Consider the following 18925-nt stretch of genomic DNA (forward strand, 5'->3'; position numbering starts at 1 on the left):
TCTCGCTCCCTCGGGGTCTCCCTCCCTCGGGGTCTCCCTCCCTCGGGGCCTCGCTCCCTCGGGGTCTCCCTCCCTCGGGGTCTCGCTCCCTCGGGGCCTCGCTCCCTCGGGGTCTCGCTCCCTGGGGGTCTCGCTCCCTCGGATCTCGCTCCCTCGGGGCCTCGCTCCCTCGGGCCTCGCTCCCTCGGGGCCTCGCTCCCTCGGGGTCTCCCTCCCTCGGGGGCCCGCCCCGCGGCCGGCGCCTGCTACCTTTGCGCTTCTTGGCCTGGGCAGCCTCCGCGGGCAGAGGCCCGACCCAACGCTCCTCATCGCCTCCCTCCTTGTCCTGCGCCACCGCCACTAGCAGAGGAGGCTCCTCTCCGCCGCCCGCGCTCTCCTCGACCTCCCGGCGTTTTCTCCTCTTGAGCTCCCGGCCTCCTCCGTCCGAGGCCATGGCGCAGCGCGCGTCATCGAGCCTGCGACCAGGAGGCCCCCCTTTGCCCCGGTGACGGCCGCGTCGCGGTCTGATGACTCGGAACGACGTGATTGGCGGGCGGGCGGCCCGGGTTCTGGCCAATCGCCGAGGAGCGCGCGCTTGGGGCTGAGGACCGGTAAGGCTTCCCGGTTGCGGTACCGCGGAGGGGCACGGGGAGGGGGCGCGGAGCCTTCCCGGCGGGCGGCTGCCCAGGGAGAGGGTCGGGAACAACGTTTGGAAATGACCTCGACCAAAGGGACCCGGACCCGGAGGGGCAGGGAGAGAAGCGGCACCCCCCTCGCCCCCCACAACTCCCCTTGGCCTGCATCCCCGGCCTGCCCGCCGCCTTCCCTCCCCCCCCGGGGGGCTGAGGGCCTCCGAGCCCGGGTGGGGACCGCCGCGGCCGAAGCTTGCAGGTTGGCCTGGAGCTGGGGAAAGCAGCTGCCCCCCCCCCCCCCATGGAGAAGGTCCCAGATCCTTAGGGCTGTCTGTCCGTAAATACGACGAGCCTCCCGCATTCAGTCGTTTCAGTCGTCACCGGCTCCCAGGATCCTGGATGGAAGGGCTACAGAATGAGGAGACTGAGGCAAACAGTAAAGTGACTTGCCCAGGGTCTCACAATGAGTATCTGAGGCCAGATTTGAACTCAGGAAGATAAGTCTTCCCAAGGCTGCCCACCGTGCCCCCCAGCCTTAGTGCCTGCTCTCTAGGAGCTTAGTCCAATGGGGGAGGAATCACCCAAAGGACTGTGCACACTCCCTCTAGGCAAGATAAATAGGAACTAGGCACCCCAGGGAAGGTGCTAGAATTTAGGGGTATTGGGAAAGTCTTCCTCTAAAATAGAGGGTTTTAAGTGAGATATGAAAGGAGCTAGAGAAGATTCTGGAGTTGGGAGATTTGTGTGACTTGTGCTGAGGTGTGAGATTTTAGGGAAACCAAGGTGGGGGGGAGATGTTTATGATTGATCTTCAAGTGACAGAGAACTACACCTCAGGGGAAGTAGGGAAGTTGCTATGGTCTGATTTTTTTTTTTTTTTTGTCTGAATTTGAACTGACTCCAGAGCAGGTGCTCTATCCACTGTACCACCTAGTTGCCTGGTCAGATCTGTATTTTATGACCATCATTTTGACAGGAGAGAGGAGAGACTTGTCAGCGTCTACATTAGGGAGGTGTCATTGTCACAGAAGAGTTGTGTGGGAGAGATGTTAAAAAGTTACAATCAGTAGACTTTTAGAACAGTTTGAATTTGGACAATGAGAGAGTGACACCTAGATTTTGAACCTGGGTGATTTGAGAGGATGGTAGTGTCCTCGAAGTTGGGAACAAAAGAGTTTTTGAGGGAGAAAGTTTAGTTTTGAATATGTTGCCAGGATTATCTAATAGGCAGTTGAAGATGCACATAGGGCTGGATAAATAGATTATAAATTTATAACTAAAAGGGGCCTTCAGAGGTCATCTCATAGAACATCTTCATTTCACAGAGCATTTAATTAACTGAGGCACAGAGAGGGTAGGTGACTTGTCCCAAGGTTCTCATAGGTGGCAGAGTTGAGATTAGAACCTAAGTTCTCTATTTTTGACAAATCCAGCAGTCTTTCCACTGCACCACAATCAGTGGTTTTTTAGTGTTTTTAAAGCACTATATATTAACATCACCCATCTATAACTTATTTATCCTATATATAGCTTGCTTTGTATATATATTTGTTTGCATATTATTTCCCCCCTCTCCCCAATACACTTTAAGCTCCTTGAAGCAGGGACTACCTTTTTTTCTTCTTTTTGTATCCCCCAGTCAGCACTGTGCCTGGCATATATAGTATGTGCTTCATAAATGTCCATTAAGAATGCCCATTTCATGTTTTAATAATATGTTAAAACAGGAAGGTTAGACTCAGGACCCATTCTGGTCCATGATAACAGTTTCTCCAGTCACTTAGGAGTTAGCCTATCTGTCATAAAGTCATTTCAAGCATACCTTGGAAATCTCTTCCTTTGACTATTAAAACTTAATAAGAGTTGAAGAGATGTTACCATCTCTTCTAAAAATGATGATAATATCTCATGATTTCTTCACTACCCTTTTTGCTGTCTCTTTTTTGGCTTTTATATCCAGCAAGTCATTCTTTTCGTGTTGATCTGCCTACTATTTAAAGTTTATGAAGTATCAGTTTATATATGTTTATTTGGGTATGCTGGGTTCTTTTAGTGCATTTGATGAGAGATAGAGAATCCAGAGTATCATCAGATGGTTCATACCAACCAGACTAATGTGCTCAAGTGAAGCAGAAGCTTGCTTCTTTCCCATTGCTGTGCCTACTCAATAAACATTGGAAATTGAGTGAATGTCCTTCAATTGGGGAATGGCTTAACAAACTGTCGTATATGTATGTCATGGAATGCTATTGTTCTATTAGAAACCAAGAGGGACAGGAATTCAGGGAAGCCTGGAAGGATTTGCATGAACTGATGCTGAGTGAGATGAGCAAAACCAGAAAAACATTGTACACCCTAACAGCAAAATAGGAGTAATGCTCAACCTTGATGGACTTGCTCAATCCATCAGTGCACACCCAGGGGCAATTTGGGGCTATCTGCAATGAAGAACACCATTTGTATCCAGAGAAAGAATTATGGACTTTGAACAAAGACCAAAGACCTTCAAATTAGAAAAAAAAAAACTTTTATCTTATGTAATTTTACTATCTCATACTTTATTTTTCTTCCTTAAGGATATGATTTCTCTGTCATCACATTCAACTGAGATCAATGTATAAAATGGAACCAATGTAAAGACTAACAATGCATTCTGTGGGGGTGGGGGGAGGGAAGCAAGAATGGGGGAAAAGTTGTAAAACTCAAGTAGAATCTTTCTAAAAAAATAAAAAAGTAAGATTAAAAAACCCAAATATTAGGTATTAATTTCATGCCATTTCTGACTTTTATTAATAGGTAAAGAAATTTACACAAAGGCATGGCAGTAAATCAGCTATATCTAACTCCAGATGATATTCAGGATAAAGAATATGTGGATAGGAAAGATAAAATTATTGAAGAATGTGAAGAATTGTGGAAACAGATGGAAAACGTAAGTACCAAGAGATATACCAAAATTTATTTGTATAAGATTTAATTAGAGTGGGAGGAACTGGAAACTATGAAGAATAAATTACAAGCCCCTAATGGTTTTCTTAGAATTTATGATATGCATTGTTTTATGATTTATTTCCACATTACTACAGTAATCTAGTTGTGCAAGTAAACTTAAATCTTCCCCCAAAATGATAGATACCTCAAAAAAAAGTAAAGTGAGAGGGAAAAAATGTACTTCTGTCTGTGTTTGGATACCATCAACTCTGTCTCTGGGATGACTTGCAAGTCCATCAGTTGCTGCAACATTTTTTCCCCACAGTTCCTATTGTTAACTGTATTTCCTTCCATTCTATTCCTCCCATTTATTCTATTCTCTCTCCTTTCACCCTGTCCCTCCTCAGAAGTGTGTTGTATCTGTCTACCCTCTCCCATAATCTTGCCTCTCTTCTATCACCTACATCCCCCCATCCCCTCTATCCCCTTTTCTCCCATCCCTTTCCTCTCCTTTTTCCTCTAGGGTAAGATGGATTTCTATACCTATTAAGGGTGTATGTTATTTCCTCTCTGAGCCACTTCTGATGAGAATGAAGACTCACTCATTCCTCCTCACCTTCCACCCTTCCACTCCATTGCAAAAGTTTTTCCTTTCTCTTCTACATGAAATATCTTAGCCCATTGTACCTCTTCTTTCTCTTTCTCCCACTACATTCCTTTTTTTTCACCCATTGATTCCCTCTTTATAATATATGATACCTTTATATCCAGTTCCCTCCTGTGCTGTATCTTCTTCCAATGGGGGAATACAATCAGTTCACCATCAATTTCCCTGAGAGAGAATGCTCAGTTTTGCTGGGTAGTTGATTCTTGGTTGTAATTCAAGCTCTTTTGCCTTCTGGAATATTATATTCCAAGTCCTTTGAGCCCTTAATGTAGATGCCGCCAAATCCTGTGAGATATTGTTTCTGGCTGCTCATAATATTTTCTCTTTGACTTGGGAGTTTTGGAATTTGACTTTAATATTCCTGGGAGTTTTTGTTTCTGGCTGCTTGTAATATTTTATCTTTGACTTGGGAGTTCAAGAATTTGGGTTTAATATTCCTGGGAATTTTTATTTTGGGATCTTTTTTCAGGATGTGATTGGTAGATTCTCTCAATTTCTATTTTTGCACTCTGCTTCTAGGATATCAGGGCAATTTTGCTGCATTTTTCCCCCAATTTTGTAAGTCAGTGGGGTTAAGTGACTTGCCCAAGGTCACACAGCTAGGCAATTATTAAGTGTTTGAGGTCAGATTTGAACTCAGGACCTCCTGACTCCAGGGCCAGTGATCTATTCACTGTGCCACCTAGCTGCCCCTTGATTATTTCTTTTTTTTTTCAAGGCAATGGGGTTATGTGGCTTGCCCAAGCCCACACAGCTAGGTAATTATTAAGTGTCTGAGGTCGGATTTGAACCCAGGTACTCCTGGCTCCAAGGCTGGTGCTCTATTCACTGTGCCACCTAGCCGCCCCAATTATTTCTTGAAAAATGAAGTCTAGGTTCTTTTCCTGGTCCTGACTTTCAGTTAAGCCCATTAATTTTTAAATTATCTCTCCTGGATGTTTTCCATGTCAGTTGTTTTTCCCAAGAGTTATTTCACATTTTCTTCCAGTTTCCCTTTCTTTTGGTTTTGTTTTATTGTTTCTTCATTTCTCACAAAGTCATTAGCTTTCCTTATCTGATTCTACATTTGAAAGAATTATTTTCTTAAGAAAATTTTCATATCTTTTTCCATTGACCTAAATTGTTTTTTTTGTGTTTTTTTTTTTTTAGGTTTTTGCAAGGCAAACGGTGTTAAGTGGCTTGCCACACAGCTAGGTAATTATTAAGTGTCTGAGACCGGATTTGAACCCAGGTACTTGTGACTCCAGGGCCAGTGCTTTATCCACTATGCCACCTAGCCACCCCCTAAATTGGTTTTTAACATGTTATTTTCTTTGGTGTATTTTTGCTGACTTGGTTGTCATGATTTTCCTGCATCACTCTCATTTCTCTTTCCAATTTTTTTCTCTACTTCTCTTACTTGTTTTTCAAAGTCTTTTTTTTGAGCTCTTCCATAGCCTGAAACTAATTCGTATTTTTTCTTGGAGGCTTTGTATATAGAAGCTTTGACTTTGTCAAATTCTGAGTGTGTATTTTGATCCTCCATGGGACCAAAGTAATTGCCTATGGTCATATTCCCTTTTCTGTTATTTGCTTATTTCCCTAAGCTATGACTTCCAAAGCCTTATGAGAGGCTCTGACTACTCTCCTGACCTGTGTTCTAGACTGTGTATGACCATAAGCACTTCCCTCAGCCTTGGAGCTGTGAGGAGGGTCCCTGTTCCTCTGTTGTAGTATGAGGGCCAAAAAACTTAACTTCATTAACTCAAGGCAGCTAGGTGGTGCAGTGGATAAAGCATTGACCTTGGAGTTCAGTTGTCCTGATATCTGGCCACTGGATCCAGATGACTCTAGAAGAGAAAGTGATATTGGTGACTTAGCACAGCACCCCCTCACTCAAAAATCCAATTCATGTGCTTGCCACGTTATCACCTCCCTGATGTCTTGGTCTTCTTTGAGAGCAAAGGAAAGACATCAATTTGTTGACTTTTGTTTTTTCTCTCTAATTATTGGACTGTTTTTGATAGTCTCCAAATTGATTTTCTTCCTACTTGCTGCCTTTCCTTCATTTTAACTTGTGTAGTTGGTAAAAGCTCTAAACATTTCTGATCTTTCCAACTATATGCCTATTTGTGGCATTTTACTTAACTGTATTCTTAGAACTGTTTCTTGGCAAGTGAAAGTTTTGAATATTTGGACATGATATAGTTATTAGAGACCCAGTCCTGAACCAAGAAGACTTTGGGTTCAAATCTAGCCCCTGACTATGTTGTCTGAGGCTTGTCACTTGACCTCTCAGTTCTCTAAGCTGCTCTCTTAAAAATCTAAATTGGGGCAACTAGGTGGCTCAGTGGATAGAGTGATACAACAACAGCCCTGGAATCAGGAAGAATTGAGTTCAAATGTGACCTCAGACTAATTATCTAGCTATGTGACTTTGGACAAGTCACTTAACCCCATTTCCTTGCAAAAATCAAGAAAAAAAAGAATCTAAATTGTAAGGAGGGTACAAACCTGAATTGGTTGGTGTTTCATCATTCTGGAGATATCCCTATGCCATGAAACCATAGTTCTAGTTCTTATTCTTACCCCTATCCTTAATATTGGCAATTAATTATATTTTTAAGGATGTTCAATTGACTTGGAAGTATTTGCATGCTTTATCCTGTAATTTATTTTCCTTTTCTTTTTCTAATAAGTATCAGCAGGAGATAGCACTTGCTGGAGGTGAAGGAATAAACCATTCTGATGCTAAGGTATGTTTTACTCTTTTTTTTCTCTCTAAAAGATAAGTAAATAGAATTCATTATTTGTATTTGAAAAGAAAATTGCATGAGAAATTTTTAGATTTTTTTCCAAAATTGAAGTAATCTAAAGTTGTAACATTTTTTTGCATGACTAAAGATGATGTTGGTTTACCAGCAGAGTGTAATCTCTACCAAGTTAAAGAACCTTTGAAAACAGGCTTTGTGGTGGTACTGACTATAACATCTTGCATTCAAAGACCTAATCTAATTTAATTTGGTCCAAGGGACCAATTCTCAGAGATCATAACATGTTCTTTGTCAATTAGTGAGTATCTCAAACATTATTTCTATGCCTGATCAAAAAGCTGAGAACTTTTTGTTTTGTTTTGTTTTTTGTTTTTGCAAGGCAGTGGGGTTAAGTGACTTGCCCAAGGTCATACAGCTAGGTGTAGTGTGCCACCAAATTTGAACCCCAGGCCTTCTGACTCCAGGGCTGGTGCTTTATCCATTGAACCACCTAGCTGCCCCAAGCATTTTACTTATGACAATTTTTATTTTGAAAGAGAAGTATTGTGTGTGCTGAAGTGAACTGCTGTTAATGAGAACAAGTGACTATAGTGCTTTTTTTTAAGACAGTATCAAAATGTAGACTTTTTTATCCAAGATATAACTTTAAATATTCAAAATGAAATATTGTCTGAATTTGCGATAAAGAAGATAATTTAATAATTTTGGAAAACATACTGTAATTTTTTTATTCGCTTGACTTGGCAAAATGTGAATTACGTTCCATTAAGTGCTGTAGTGTGGGCTAGACCTGAAATAAAAATAGACTCAAATCCTATATTCTAGGACAATAAAATCAGAAAAATTTTTGCTCAAACAGGATTTTAGGATTGTGCCTATCTTTTTAATGAATTTATAGGAAAATTTTGATAAGAAAGCAGTTTTCCTCTGAGCTTAAGAAAAAATTCTATATTCATTATTGCTTTAAGGCAGATGAACTTTTTCACTTTCATATCATAAAAGAAAAAAGTTTTATTCATATCAGCATAGAGAAAGAATTAGTTCTCTCTTTTGGAAGAAATTGATTGTTTTCTTTTTCTGCTTATATTAATTTTGTTTTATTATCAAGAGCTTTCAGAAAGCTTTGTCTAAGAGAAACATGCTGTAAGATAAAATAGGTATAGACACTATTTAACAAATTAAACTAATTTGTTAAACTAATTATGCAGCATGTTTGTTAAATGTGGGTGGCTCCAGTTATTGGTATCTTTAGTTTTGAAAACATCACAATCTATGAATCAGTGGAAAAAAAGGAGATTCTTTACTTGGAATATCTTTAAGCTATAGGTATGTTTCCAGATAAAAAAACTATGAATTCTGAACACAGACCAAAGCATACTATTTTCATTTTGTAAAACTTGTTTTATGTTGTTTTTTCTTTCTCACATTCCCCCCCTTTAGTTCTGATTTTTCTTTTACTACATGGCTAATATGGAAATATCTTAAACATGATTGTACATGTATGACATATCAAATTACTTCCCTGTCATAGTGTGAGGGGAACGAATGAAGGGAGGTAGAAAAATATGAAACTCAAAAGTTTACAAAAAGATGAATGTTGAAAACTATCTTTGCATGTAATTGAAAAAAATAAATTATATTATTATATTTTTAAAAAAGAGAGAAGGTAGAAGAGGTCTTCCCTCACCCCCCAAAAAAGATATCGATGTGTCCTCTTGAAAATACTACCTTTTTTATAGAGAAGTAAGATTTACTTTTTGAAAAAAAAGAAAAAATGTATTGAATGTTTGTGCTTACAGTTTCAAAGTAGTATATTAAGTACTTAGCATACCAAACTGAGTCAGTAGCAGAATAAGTTATAACTTAGGGCTTGGACAATCAGAGTGGTAGTTTTTGTTTTTGTTTTGTTTTGTTTTGTTTTGTTTTGTTTTGTTTTGTTTTGTTTTGTTTTCTGAGTGGTAGTTTTATGACCTTAGTCAAGTTTCTGAGCCTGAGATTCCTCATTTGTAAAATAAAGTGGAAAATTATAAGAAGATAATTTTTAATGTCTCTTAACAGACCTAAATGATATACTTGTATGCATATACACAGAAATATAATTTATGCACTCTTCAGCCTGGTAGACTGAAAGTCAAAGACTGAGAGAAAGCAGGAAAAGTGATATTTGTAAGATCTCTCTGGGAGGGAAGAGTCTATTGTGTGTATAGTACTCTTGGTCCAGGTTAACTTGTTTATAGGTTTTAGTGAACTGGTGAGGTGGAAGGCATTATCTGCATAAGACTTTTTTGAATCTTACTTATACTTGAAGTAGTGTGTCTGTTTTTAAAAGTATTTTTGAGGATCCTGCATATTTGAGGATTATTTTTATAAATTTGTTATTATTGTATCCTACAAATGCAAAATGCTGGGTAAGTGAGGTATTAATAATAGCAGACAGTTGAAGGTTTATAAAATAGTTTACATACTTATTTCATTTGAACTTTACAAACTTATAAATGAGCTATTAAAAGATTATTTTCCTTTGATAGAATTCTGATATATCTGATTACTATATCCTATTTAGGAGTGGAGACAAAATAGAGGTGGGAAAGTTGTTCATTTGTTGTTTTACCGTAAGATTTAGCATATGCAGAGATGTACAAAACTCTAAATTACAGATATGCTGCATCCTGGGTGTTATCATCAGCTTTCCTCTTTCACTATTATCCCAAATATTCAATCATTGCTGAAACTTGTGATTTCATTCTTTTCCATGCTTTCTTCTGCTTTCTGCTCAGCTCAGCCACCTCTTTTGTTCTGGCTCTCATCCCTCTTAACCTCTAATTGGACTCTCTGTCTCAAGTTTCTTCTCACTTGAAGCTTCCATGTTGCTGCCAAAGTGATTTGTCTAAAATGCAAATATGACTGACATTCTCCTTCTCTCTTTTCCCTCAATTAAAGAAATTTCAAATTACCCCCATCATGCCCATGATCAAGTGTTAATTGACATAGTTGGCCTGATCTCTTCCTGTTGTTATAGATTTTTAAACATATTACTCCTCTAAATGCATTCATGATGGTATGACTGTCCTGGCCTACTTTTTGCTTCTTGCACACAATCTTCATCCTTTGACTCTTTAACATTTGTACTAGCTAGCCCTCATGCCTAAATACTTTATAGTCTTAGCTTAATTCTTTAAATTCCTAGTTTTCTTTAAGATGTTTTGAGGGCATCTCTGAGGTACTACCCCCATGTCTCAGACTGGCCAATATGACCAGAGAAGAACAGTGGTCAGTGTTGGAAGGGATGTGGGAAATCTGGGACACTAATACATTGTTGGTGGAGTTGTGAAATCATCCAACCTTTCTGGAGAGCAATTTGGAATTATGCCCAAAGGGCAACAAAAATGTGCATACTCTTTGATCCACAATGCCACTACTGGGTCTATACCCTGAAGAGATTATGAAAAAGGGCAAAAAACATCACTTATACAAAAATATTCATAGCAGCCCTGTTTGCAGTGGCAAAGAATTGGAAATTAAGTAAATGTCCTTCAATTGGAGAATGGCTTAACATACTGTGATATATGTATGTCATGGAACACTATTGTTCTATTAGAAACCAGGAGGGATAGGAATTCAGGGAAGCCTGGAAGGATTTGCATGAACTGAGGCTGAAAAACATTGTATACCCTAACAGCAACACGGGGGTGATAATCAACCTTGATGGACTTGCTCATTCCATCAGTGCAAAGATCAAGGACAATTCTGGGGTATCTGCAATGGAGAATACCATCTGTATCCAGAGAAAGAATTTTGGAGTTTGACCAAAGACCAAAGACTGTTAACTATAATTTAGAAAAAAACACGTTATCTTATTATGTAATTTTGCTTTCTCTTATATTTTATTTTTCCTCCTTAAGGATGTGATTTCTCTCTCATCACATTCAGTTTGGATCAGTGTATATATATACCATGGAAACAATGTAAACACTAACAGACTGCTTTCTGTGGGGGGTGGGGGGGAGGGCAGCAAGATTAAGGAAAAAATTGTAAAACTCAAAATAAAATCTTTCTTAAAAAAAAGATATTTCAAGGGTTACCTCCTCCTAGTAGTCTTTCCTGATCCTCTTAGCTGTTAGTGCCATCCTTCTAAGGTCACTTTGAGTCTACTCTGTATTTACAATCTTGTATATGTTAATCTAGATACATTGCCTCACCCATTAGAATATAAGTTCCTTAAGAACAGGGTCCATTTTTGCTTTTTCTTTGTTTCCTCAGTGTTTAACACATAGCAAAGACTTAATAAATTTTGATTGCTGATTGATTAAAATCTTTCAGATCTACTGATTGATTATATTTTCTTAGAATCTAGATTTTACAAGAGTTTTTTTTAGTTACCTGATACTTTTCTTTTGTGTTCCATAATACATTGTGGTTTAGTGTAAAGAAATTTAGTATAAAGTATAAAGAGACCTCTAGAGATAGAGGACCTGAGTTGAACAATCTTGTGACACTTAAAACTGTGACCTCGGGCATGTCTTTTAATCTCTCTGGGCCTTAGTATCCTCAATTTTAAGATGAAGGGATTGGACTCACTGGCCTTTGAGGCCTCTTCCAGCTCTACATTTTTGATTTCTATGAAATTTATAGAGCCAATCAAAAAATCATCTGATTTCATTCATCTTAGTAAGAAATTTGAAGTATCCCAACGACTATTTCCAAGGACTTTTATAAATTAAATGTGTGTCTCTACAAAGTAGAGAACTGACTTTATAAGTACTGGAGTGAGTACTCGAGTATTTGGATAATCATAGATGAATGATAATATTTTGTAGGATTACTATATCAAAGTAGTTTTCTCATCCATTAACAATACTGTGTCTCAGGAGCTACTTATTTTTTTCTCCATATTTTCCTTCCTTCCTGTATATCTTTCAATAGAATGATAACTTTCTTTCTTTTCCTTTTTATACAATGAAGGGTATTTTGTTTGGTATTTGATGGGTTTTTTGTTTGTTTGTTTGTTTTAGTATAAGACTTTGTAAGGCACAAGGTATGCTGAAGTCCTTATATAAGAATGGCAGTATGGTTCATAAAAAATGCTCTGGATTTGGAGTCAGGGGCTTTCTTGAAAGTTTGCTATTCATTGACTAAATTATTTCTTTCAGTTACATAACACTTTTAGGACTTCAGTTTCCTCATCTGTAAAATGAGTAATTCAGTTTTAGTCATCCCAAAAGTCCCTTCCATTTCAAATCCTAGATCCTATAATTACTGAAAGGTTATAGCTACAGAAAGGAAGAAAAATTATTTTTAGGGCATAGTTTGCCCCGCAAAGTGTCTTTTTAACACATGAAGTTGGCCAGTGCTTTGATAACATAGCTGATTTGGAATTCTTCAGGTAAACAAGCCAAGCTGTTAGTGCAGACTATTGTGGAATGTGTTGCTATTCTCAGTACATCTTGTACTTAAATACCTGTTTGTTTCCAAGAACTTTGCTAGCAGATTGACTTTTTAAAAATGTTGGCAGGAATCAGGTTTGTTCTGGTTTTCATTTTTCATTTTAGTGTAAAGATAGACATAAACTTAATCCACCAACATAGCAATAGGATTTTACCTTTTAGAATGTCATATTTTACTAGCCTTTCTTGATTTTGGTCTTATATACCATTCTTCAGCACGGGATCTTAGTTCTAAGAGTGAACTATTGTCTGGTGATTATGGTGGTTAAATTTAAAATTCCATTTTGGAGTGAAGGGTTATTTTGTGTGATTTCACTGCTTTTTTCCAAAGTTATTTTGTATCATTCTAATATTTAAAATAAATGATACTTTATTGTGTAACTTTTTATTTATCCTCATGAAATGACTTGTTTTCTAAGTTTCAACTTAAATTTTATTTTATTTTTTTTTTTACTTTTTGTAGTTAACATTATTAATGATGCGATTAAAGAGTCTAACAGCAGAATGCAATCAATGGTTGGAAAGAACTCCTAACAGTAAGAATTTTTTATATAATTACATTTTTATAGTCAATAAGATTGAAATCAGATATGCATATTTTCCTTGTAAAATGTAATAGAATATCAAATGAGACCTAAAACATAAAAATATAGCTGATTGCTGATATAATCTAAATTCAGGGCTTCAAGTAGAAGGAGATGGTAAGGTCTTTCAGTTGCTTTTGTTCCCAGGAGGCATTGTGCTGATTGTGATAAGCATCATAAAATTTCTTTAATGAGACTTGTAATCAAGCCTAGAGAGTTTGCTCTAACTATGTACACAGGTTGAAGATTGACCAAGCCTATGATGTACAGTTGCATGGACAACCTGTAGAGTTTGTTTGACAATACTTACAGGATCCTAGAGAGATACTATTGTAAATGGGCAGAGGAGTGGGTCCAGAATTGAATTAGTAGAAAAGAATAGGCTTAGGTTGGCTTTGGGAAATTTAAGTTGTTTTAATGACTCTAAAAGAGAATAGAGAAGAAAAATGCATTATCCCCAAATGGGATCATGAAGAGGTGGATACATCTGAACAATAGCATTGACCCTAGGGCTTTTTCCTGAAACAATTCTACTAGCAATATTGCATGACTGTCACAATCACTGAAAAATTGAAGTTAAGAATTAGCTAGCAGATACCTTATATACATGTTGGGTATGAATGAGCTGCATCTCATTACAACAAAGGATTATAAAAAGTGATTAAAGAATGATATCAAAGGATGTATGATCAAAAAGTATGAGCAACCATATAACAAGAGCAAGGGATAATCAATGGGCATCTTATATGCTTTAGTGCTAGCCTTGTGTTAAGGGAAATCCCTTGGGTGAATCCCTTATTTGAAGAATTTATTGGAATATGGGGATAAAAGGCACATAGGATGGACAGACTTATATGGGTTGTGATCTGTATCATTAGACAGGTTCAAATGGGATCACAGATCCAACCATAAGGACTTATTAGGTAAATTGATGATCCCAGGAAAAAATTAGCAAAGATCATGGCTGACCTCTTGACACATTTTAAATTAAGCCAAAACATCAATTTTCCATTTTAGATAAAAAGATTAACCAGAGAATCAGTATGACAGGAGATGGCCCTAGATGCAAGACAGTCAGGGTTAAGTGATTTGTCCAAGGTCATACGCTAGTAAATGTGTGAGACTGGATTCAAACTCCTGTCCTCCTGACTCCCAAGGCCAAGTGCTCTATTCACTGTACCATCTAGCTGCCTTATTCTTCAGTTTGAAAAGGAATATATTGATATGAGAAAATATCCTATCTTTTATGTTATATATTTAGACTATGGGGCAAGTGCCAAGAGGTGATAGCCCGTTTTTAAATATATCTTTATGTTTGTGTGTGTGTGTGTGTGTGTGTGTGTGTGTGTGTGTGTGTGTGTACTTATTTATATACTTAGGTGTTTTGTCTCTTTTTATGTACATGTATATCCAGTTGTGAAAACAATATAACATTTAAAGTCTTTAATAGTAAAGTCACATGATGGACATATTCCTCCATGAAAAATATGACTGTTACTTTGTTGCTCTTTCTGTGCCTCATTCTCAGATTCCATGTTTCCCCTCTTCTGTTCCTTTAACTATATATAAGTATATATATATATATATGTATTTTTATGCATGTGTGTGTGTATATATACATTCATGTGTGTGTGTAAGTATAAAATTGTTAAGTGTATAATTTTCTGTATCTAAAATTAAGTTGCTTTTTTAAACTTCTGTAGTATTTTTATTTTTTATGAGTTTGTAACCTTATAAAATAGAACTGAAAGTGACTAAAAATCATGTCATCCAGTTCCCTGATTTTCTAGTGGAAACATCTCAGGCTTCTATCTCTCGTTTTTGCCTCAAGATCCCTAAACCAAAAAAAAAAAATTACTAAAAAATAAACAAAACTAGTTTTATTACATATTTCCCTAATTTCTAAGTTTCTTGTAGTACCAAAGTTATATATTTTGATTGTAGTTTAAATCACGTTTAGCTAAAATTGTAGAATGACTTAAAGATTATGTATATCTTTACAGAAAAGTGTGTTTTCTATTTAAAGGCAAGATTATAATATTTGTATAATATTTTGTACTCCAAGGAAATTCATTTTGAACTTCCCTAATTTTTCAACTTTTTAAAAATTCACAATACAGAGTAAGAATAAAACCTAACAGTCTTCATAGCATAGGCCCTATGGGCTGTGATTTTTCTAGTAGCAAGTTCATATTGGTATAAATTTCTAACCTGTCAAGGGAAAGAAACATTTAAAATGAGAGCCTCTGATTTGTGAAATCCTACAAGAGTTCTCCTTCATAGATTAATCTGGTAGACAGCATTTTACAAATTAGGTGAGAAGTTAATGCCCCCATGTCCATTGGAGCCATGCAATAGTCTCATGAGATACAAGAAAAGCCAGTTTTGTACTTGAAGGAATTCTCTGACTTTTCTCTTTCTATCTGATCTTATTTGGATGTATTAGGAATTGTTGCTCTGAAAGTATGCTGTGGTACAATGAGGATGTCTTAGCTACTCAGAGAGCTATTATGACAAAGCAAAATGTTTACTTTAGTTTTAGAGTAGAAAATTTTATCTTTTTAAGTGTACTTTTTCATAGTTTGTGTGTCTGAATTAGGAGCAAAATGAAATCTCTTTGAAAAAGAACAGATATAAACCTAATCATTATTTATCAAATAAATGTAACCAATAAAATCAGTCACCATAATGATGGTGAGACCTCCCCCCCCAAAAAATCTTGAAACCTACCTTAACCAACACTTACTTGGATTTCCTTGCCAGGTGAATAAATATTTTCATTTATAAAATTTGTGGATGAGGATGGAGTAAAATTCTCATCAGTGTTCTCTTATAAAATACCAGAAAGGAATGGAGGGGAAGAAAAGTTTACTGAAACATTGGTGAAAGACCCAATCATCTTGAATATGAAACTGGAAGAACAATAAGCAACTAAAAGTTGAGGTGGAAATCTTGTTTTTTGTCTGAGGCCAGATTTGAACTCAGGTACACCTGACTCAAGGGCCAGTGCTCTATCCATTGCACCATCTAGCCGCCCCAAGGTGGGGGAAATCTTACTGAGATTTTGGTTAAAAACTCTTTTTTATTGATAGTGGAGCTATCACACTTAAATTCCACTATCATCTCTGGTTTGCTGAATAGGGAAATAGAAGAAATAATATAACAATGCAAAAATGTGGAGGGTAACTGAAATACACCAGATTACCAAAATTAGGTCTATGCTGTTTAAAATATAATCTTAAAGATGGAGAGAGATGAATCATCCATCTGGAAAAGGATCCGATATCAAATAATTGGGAAAATCTCAGACTTTATTACTACAACAAAAAGATAACCAAGGAGATATCAGTTATTATATATATGCCTACTTTTCCATCATTATAAAATCTTTGATTATTCTCCAGAAGCACTGAGAGCATTCTTGATTATTGTAAGATAAAGTAATAAGTAGGTTTTCAAAAGGCATATTCTACAACAGACAACATCTTTACAATTACAGTTGAGGAAAAAGTCTATAATCTCATTGTGCTTATTGCTTTTTAAATACAGAATAGCATTTCATTTGATAAAGCAAATTGCATCTTTAAAAAATGTACAAGATTCCTTGAAAGGCAGGTATTTCAGTAAAGATGGCTTTGTTAGACTTTGATAATATCAAGCAAAACATAAAATGGGAAGTTGTATATTTTTAAAGTACTTGGAGCCATCATAGAGGATGCCAAGCTCTGATTTTAAATACATAAGGAATTCCCTATAAATGATTAGGACCTCCAGATACTTTAGTTTAAATGACATTGTACATGATGCATAGAGCATCTTTTTTTAAAAATTTTATTTATGGCATGGGGTTAAGTGACTTGCCCAAAGTCATATGTCTAGGAAATTATTAAGTGTGAGGCCACATTTGAACTCAGAAACTCCTGGAGTCTCCTGACTCCAGGGTCAGTGCTCTATTCTCTGCACCACCTAGCTGCCCCGTAGAGCACATCCTAAATGAGATCTATTCTCTCAAAATAATTCAACCTACCTGTCTATAGAGGAAGTTAAAGAATATCTGTTAACCAGTATAAGAATTTGGTTAAACAATCTGTACAGTTGACCTATAAAAACAAATTTTAGACATCCTTTGTAGATGTACAGTCAACTGGGCCCAGAATTGATTGAGAAAAAAGAGGTTTTTAAGATTCAACCTTCTTCCAGAAACAGAGGTCCATATTTTTACTATGATTATTCTTCTATTGATGCTCCATGACTCAGTTGTGGAATTCTCTAAAGAATTAAGGAGCAAAGGAGAGAGACACATGGTGGGCTATAATTTTAACAATGAAGAATTGTGGGGAAGCAGCACAAAAAGATGGTAGTAAAAATATTTATGGAGATGGACTGCTTAAATGACAAAATACTTCATTTTTATACATGCAATGTTGAGATTTAGAGTAAGAGTCTCAGCACATTGGAAAGACTTTTTGGTAGATTAATGAGAGAACATGGATGAGAAGATATGAATATAAAGATAGCTGCACTGCTGGAAGGAAGTAAATTTTTGTAAATCATAGCTCCAACAAAGTAAATCAGAAGATTTTTAAGTACACACTGAAAAATAGTATTGATTATAGGCTGTACTACTCTAGGACTGTAACCTAGGACTGGTATTAGGGGTATATGGTTTGCTGCTCATGTGCTTGATACTTTGCAAAGTACAAGAGCCCTGGAAACAGCTGTGTGCCATTGAGGGCCTCCCTCCCCCGCCCCACCCCAATACTTGCCTTGTTTCAAGCTCAGGTCTGCAACCATCACTGACGATCAACCATCTTTGAGTAGTCACAGTGAGATCACCTTGTCTCCAACACCAGCCAATGACCAACTTCTACCATAGGAAAATAAGTCCAGGAACCCTGAGAAAGACATTGCACTCTCTATCCCAAATAGAAGTCTTGCTTCCAGCCCAGCCTCAAAAGTCATCAAACTGAGAAATCTGGAAAAGAAAGTCCTTAACTCAACTTTAGAACTTGATTTTTTCACTAGAAATGACAATGTTTCTACATCTTAAGGACCCTGAGACCTTTCCATTTAACTTACTGCTGAGACCTCTGATATGTATTGTGTCTCTCATTAGTACGTGAGAACAGGAGCTTTCTCTGCTTTTCTATTTATAAGCCTAATGCATAGCTTGTTCTCTGTACATGATTCTAATAAATGTTTTTCATTCATTTGTTTATAGTAAAGTAAGCAACGTTTAATAGAGTAAACTTGCTATTCTGTAAGGGTTTACAATCTAAAAAAAATTAACTGTAGCAGAAAAAAAGAATGAAACTATTAGGCTAGCAAATGGGGAGTCATGTTTATTATATATTGTGGAAAATTTCTGTAGATCTTCCAATATGTTAAAATGAGATTTAAAATATTCCTTTGACTTGTTTTCCTTTTATTGTCGTGAATAGTTACAGCTTTACTGTTTTTTCCTTCAATCTAACATTCATTTGGTGCGTACTATGTGCATGACACTATCAGAGCAACATACTGAGCTTAAATTTTTAAACTCTAAAAATAGTTTGTATTCTGATCCTTTTTGTCCTGCTGTTTTTTTTTTTGTTATTTTTGGCAACTTATTGAACTTCTATAGTTGTTTCTATTCTGGCAGTCTCTCTCATCAGATTTGCCAGTTCACTTGAAAATTTGCCAGCTTCCTTCATAATGATCATCCTGACAGGTTAGAAATTCAGGTCGCAAATTCCAAAAGTAAGTCTGTCAAAACCCCAAATCCGGCCAGTAATTGCCCCATTTGGAAAGCCTACCCAAGAATACAGTCCAATAACCACACAAAGACCCTACCCCATGCATATTTTTTCTTTGAGCATGAAATTTTTTTTGAGATTTTATTCCTAAATGGTTCCTATTGACATGAATTCTTTTTCTGTGATGAGGAAGGTGTTCT

The 18925-nt window shown here is 37.0% G+C and overlaps 2 protein-coding genes across 3 annotated transcripts in view; one reads left to right on the forward strand and one right to left on the reverse strand.

Moving 5' to 3' along the window:
• Positions 1-468, reverse strand: part of PPWD1 (peptidylprolyl isomerase domain and WD repeat containing 1) — a 30614-nt gene extending 30146 nt beyond the window's left edge. Inside the window, exon 1 of the mRNA XM_074202864.1 lies at positions 250-468. Coding sequence (XP_074058965.1) covers positions 250-433 — 184 coding nt within the window. The 5' untranslated portion in view covers positions 434-468. The remainder of the gene's footprint in view (positions 1-249) is intronic.
• Positions 469-511: 43 nt separating this feature from the next.
• CENPK (centromere protein K) overlaps positions 512-18925 on the forward strand; it is a 33471-nt gene continuing 15057 nt past the window's right edge. Inside the window, exons 1-4 of one of the 2 annotated variants that reach the window (XM_074202691.1) lie at positions 512-590; positions 3408-3543; positions 6888-6944; positions 12870-12942. In XM_074202691.1, coding sequence (XP_074058792.1) covers positions 3430-3543; positions 6888-6944; positions 12870-12942 — 244 coding nt within the window. In that variant the 5' untranslated portion in view covers positions 512-590; positions 3408-3429. The other variant, XM_074202690.1, reaches the window with a different exon arrangement.

This window comes from Macrotis lagotis, chromosome X (assembly GCF_037893015.1).
Source record: "Macrotis lagotis isolate mMagLag1 chromosome X, bilby.v1.9.chrom.fasta, whole genome shotgun sequence".
NCBI classification, from domain to species: domain Eukaryota; kingdom Metazoa; phylum Chordata; class Mammalia; order Peramelemorphia; family Peramelidae; genus Macrotis; species Macrotis lagotis.